The sequence below is a fragment of the Protobothrops mucrosquamatus genome, unplaced genomic scaffold (assembly GCF_001527695.2).
Source record: "Protobothrops mucrosquamatus isolate PMUCROS unplaced genomic scaffold, P.Mucros_1.0 scaffold6108, whole genome shotgun sequence".
Lineage (NCBI taxonomy): Eukaryota > Metazoa > Chordata > Lepidosauria > Squamata > Viperidae > Protobothrops > Protobothrops mucrosquamatus.
The window spans coordinates 23,997-29,022 of NW_015391946.1; the positions used below are offsets into that span (position 1 = coordinate 23,997).

General features: G+C 42.7%; 1 protein-coding gene across 1 annotated transcript in view; it reads right to left on the bottom strand.

The window, feature by feature from the left end:
* The window catches only part of LOC114923664 (coiled-coil domain-containing protein 33-like), a gene marked incomplete at its 3' end in the record, with an annotated part of 23,160 nt that extends 20,329 nt beyond the window's left edge, over window positions 1–2,831 (bottom strand). The window contains exon 1 of the mRNA XM_029286937.1: window positions 2,634–2,831. Coding sequence (XP_029142770.1) covers window positions 2,634–2,831 — 198 coding nt within the window. The remainder of the gene's footprint in view (window positions 1–2,633) is intronic.
* Window positions 2,832–5,026: the final 2,195 nt, after the last annotated feature.

Genomic DNA, 5,026 nt, shown 5'->3' on the forward strand with positions numbered 1-5,026 from the left:
AGGCTTTTTCTTTTATTTCAGCTGGAACAAAAAAGAAGTATCTGCAGATTTGGGTGGACCATTGGTTTATATCTTACTCACATCTTGGCCTACTAGGAGAAATTCTAAAGGCTCTTATTTTTTTTAAGATTAGTTGATCTGGGATGACCAGACCATTCCCTTGAGCCAACTTGAGATGGAAACATAACACTCTCTTCCTGAGGTACATTGTGTAGATCAGAGGTCTTCAAACTTAGCCCTTTTATGACTTGTGGACTTCAACTCCCAGAATTCTCAGCCAGCGTGCCTGGCTGAGGAATTCTGGGAGTTGAAGTCCACAAGTCATAAAAGGGCCAAGTTTGAAGAGCCCTGGTGTAGATCATGAAAATTCCATCCAACCACCTAACTAGTCCCTGGGGTTCAGGAGCAGAAAGAGGAAAAATGCAGAAACTTATGGAAGATTTCCCGAATGTTATGCCACACCAGCAATTCTATTTTATCTCTCCCTCCTCTTCCTTGAGAGACAGAGAAATCAAGATGCTGGCTTCTGAGGTGTTGGAAGACCAGGTAGAAAAAGTGTAAGCATCCTTGCTAGATAAAAGGGGAAGGAGAAGGCATTGGTTGAATGTGGGATGGAAGAAGAGATGGAAGGTAGAATGGATGAAGGACTAACCAGGGTTACATAGGCACCACCCTCTTACTGATGCCCTCTTCTCCCTTGACCATATCACTGGCCTTATTATCTTCTCCTAAGCCTCCACAGCATTTTATGAGAACTCAGCTGAAGCTCAGGTCTGACCTTATTAGGAAGTCCTGAGCCAGGAAGACATCGCTGCTTTGTGTCTGGAGATGCTCTTCAGCCTGTCTGCAAGGCTGTCTCATTATCTCCCCCCCCCAGCAGCCTTGTTCTCGCCATGACCATTATTCTTTGTCCCTTAAACCCCTTGCCCAAGAAGGAAGGCCTGCCTCTCCTGTGAGCCTTGACAAGGGAAGAATAGAGCCTCATTTCCTGAATCATTAGTCGCCAGTTGCTTTCTGTGTGACCCCCCCCTGAGGAGGGAGGGGGCAGAGGCACCGTGCAACTATGACTGAATAGATATCCACGGAGCAACAGTCCGCCGGGCAGCTGCCCAACACCTGAGTTCCTTTGTCTCTCCCTCTTCTTTCTCTCTCTCTCTCTCTTTCTTTGGAGATCCCTCTCATCTATTCATTTTCTTTCTGATTGCAATCACTAACTCCAAGAACGCTGCTACTTCAGCGTTGTCGCCGGGATGGCCACCATCCATCACAACATCTTGATCAGAGAGCAAACGATGAAACCCCACTAAAGTATCTTGACTCTTCTTTTCCTAAACTTAAGGGCTGATTTTTTTTCTTATTTTTATTTTGCTATCGGGAGCAGAAGCAACGGTGCGATGGCTCAACGGTTAAAGACGCTGAGCTTGTCAGCTGGAAAGCTGACCGCCCAAGTACGAGACCCGAGCGCCACGCGGCGGGGTGAGCTCCCGTTCCTTGCCCCAGCTCCTGCCAACCTAGCAGTTTGAAAGCGTGCAAGTAGATAAATAGGTACCATTTTGGTGGGAAGATAACAGCATTCCGTGTGCCTTTGGCGTATGGCCTTGCTGGCCACATGACCACAAATATGTCTTCGGACAACGCTGGCTCCCTCGGTTAAGAAACCGAGATGAGCACTGTGCCCTAGAGTCGGACACGACTGGACAGAAGCATTTGACCTCTCTTTTGCTGAAGATGCTTTTCTTTTTCTTGGGGGAAGTCTCCAGCTGAGAGAGCTTGTGGGGGTGCCCACACAATCATGGCCCCCATCTTGACTTTTTTGACCTGTCCTGTAGATGCCCCTGCCTTGCCTAAACAAACAGCTTTCTCCAACTGGATTTAGACTAAAGGGACCTAACCTTGAAGTTCTGCAGACCCTGTCTCTTCCGATCCTTCTGGGCTGAGATAGGTAGCGGAGTCCATCAAAGTCTGCTTTGTTTCACTGCATCAGGAGCTGTAATGGAATTACCTGGAGTGCTACGGCCGACTGCCGCTGGCTTCATTTCGCCAGCGTCTGGCATTAATCTAATTGCTAACTCTAATGCCATTAGTATTATTATGATTACCCACATAACATCGCTCAGCTTGGAAGAATAAAGATCAAGTCACCAGGACGAATGGCCACCGTCTTGGGAAAACACCTCAATTATCTATCATCATTTCCCCATTAAGGTAGGCAACGGAGCTAGGAGGGAAGAGCCAGGGACAGCAGATCCCATTTCCTAGCTAGGAGATAAGCAGGTAGACAATTATTATTAAATATAGACTCATTTGCTTGGTGCAGAGAGGAAAGATTCAGAAGCAGTGCTCTCTACACAATCTGATCTCTACACAATCTACACCACATCATGTGTTAACGCCACCAAATTCAGTTCAGTTTGACACACAAACTTTTAAAAATCTTGCATTCCATTGATTGATTACATGCCATCAAGTTGGCGTCAACACTTAAGGACCACATAGATGTTCTCCGGGACCCTCAAAACCCCCCAACCTGATCCTTAAGAGCTTCCAACCCCCATCACCACTGTAACTGAATCTATCCTTCTTGTTTCCGGTTAACCCCTTTTCCCCTTCCATTCAATTTCATTCAGTCCCACCAAGGTTCTCAGATCTTCCAAAGTGGTCCCACCTTCTTCTCCTGCCTTGATGGAGTCAATTTCCACTGTCACTCTTTCCTCCCAGGTTGGAGCGTATGTGGGTTGTGCAGGGACATGGGTCACTGCCTGAGCTGGCTGTTTGCTGTCTTCTTCTGAAGTGGTTTTGCTATAAATGGAGAAGAGGGGAAGATGCGACATAATTTGGGAGCTTGGTAGATAGCAGCAGAGAAAGCATGTTGAAATTGCTTTAGGACTTGAGTTAACTGAAACAAGTGACAGCCTCTCACAGAAATATGAAAAAAGCCAGGATGATTTAATGAATAGCAGGATTTTGTGATGTCCAAAAGATTCCTTCCAAATCAGGTATTATCTTAATCTGAACTTCAATTCATGGTATACCTAAATTCAAAATTGGGCATAGAGTGATATTTTCTAGGGCAAGCTTGGCAAATATGGCACTTTACTATCTGTGGACTTCAACTCCCACAATTCCTGAGTCAGCTATGCTCAGGAATGTTCAATTTTCAAATGAAAGCAAAACTGGGGTCAGTGCCAAGTATTCTATTCTATTCTATTCTATTCTATTCTATTCTATTCTATTCTATTCTATTCTATTCTATTCTATTCTATTCTTCCATCCCATACTATACTATACTATACTATACTATACTATACTATACTATACTATACTATACTATACTATACTATACTATACTATACTATACTATACTATACTATACTATACTATACTATACTATACTATACTATACTATACTATTTTTCCAGTAAATAGTTTTTGCTGATTTCTAAGTTCCTTCAATAATCATAGTTACTTTAACAGACACCCCAACATTCATAGTCATCCATCGATACATGCCATAGTAAAGATGAAAAACGTACGTTGCGGAGGTTGGATAAAAGGATATGGTTAAAGGATTTATTTTTACAAACGGATCTGTACGATAGAACTTACCGTAAAACGGTCTAGTCGTAAAGTTAAACGTCTGAAGAGGTCGGTTCTTACTTTCTACAGGTGTCTAGAAGAGACCACGACGGACGTCTACACTCGTGGCAGATTTATTTGACCTCCCTGGCATAATTTATTTCCATCCATAGGATCATTTATTTTACCTCTCTACCATAACTTATTTCCAGACCCAGTATAATTTATTTTACAGCCCTAATATAATTTGCATTGATTGGCAGGAGCTTGCCAGGGTTTCAGATAAAAAAAAAAGACCTTCCCAACTCAACCTAGAAATGCTGAGCTAACATTCACAATTTCCTGCACGCAAACTGTGCTCTAAATATGAATGATGGCTATTCCCTAATTTAATCAGAGTTTACAATCTCAGTTCTGCACTGGGATAAAGACAAACAACTGTACTTGACCTCTCTGAGTTTTCCCATAACATTCTAAGGAGAAGTCTTTTCCAAACTCCAAAATGTTGTTGTATTGGATTAAGGAAGTTCTGAGTCTCCTCTTATGGTAAAACTGAACAGATCAAAAAGAAATTGTCCAGCCAATTCTTGATGGGAAAATTGCTGCAAATTATTATTGTTATTGTTATTAATCGCATAATCAGCCAGATGTTCAGGCTGGATTACCAATTTTGAATTCCTTGACTAAGCACAAGCAAAGCAAGTGAATGGACCTGCTTAGCTCCTGTAGCATGTTGGACATGAGTTTTGTGTACTTATTTCTGTTTATCTGGATGCTGGAATAGGAAATCTATAAATATTCCTTACTGAGAAACATCCATATTTTACCTGGGTCTCACTGGTCTGCCATGACTGCTTTTTAGTTTGGGGTTTCTATTGATCCCAACTAATCAATTCCATCATTTACACTTCATTCTCACCACGGCTTTTCAACTCCCTGGAGACGGTGATTATTATGCATGTTACTATCCAACTGCATTAATGCCTGTTACCAAATACAGAAGAACAAACTCATGCAGGAACTGAGAAAGAGGCAAGCAGATTGGAAAAGGAGGAAGAGAAGTGTGGGGGGGGGAGAAAGTCATCAAGAAGCTTGCACAGACCCCACCCACGATCAGGAGCCAAAGTACTAACTGTCATGCATCTCTATAGAAATATCATCTTTCGGTAAATCTCAGCTCACGCTCATTTTTCCCCCTTGTTCTCCTGTATAGATTCGTAAAAGGCAGCAATTAATTAGATCAGAAATTGCAACTTCCTTCAGACCAATGTGTTGGAAGAGGGATAATTGATGTAATGCCATTATATCCTTCAATTGCAAGCATGAAAATGCATCTGACATCCAGGAAGAAAGGAAGGAAGGAAGGAAGGAAGGAAGGAAGGAAGGAAGGAAGGAAGGAAGGAAGGAAGGAAGGAAGGAAGGAAGGAAGGAAGACAGAAAGAGGGAGGGA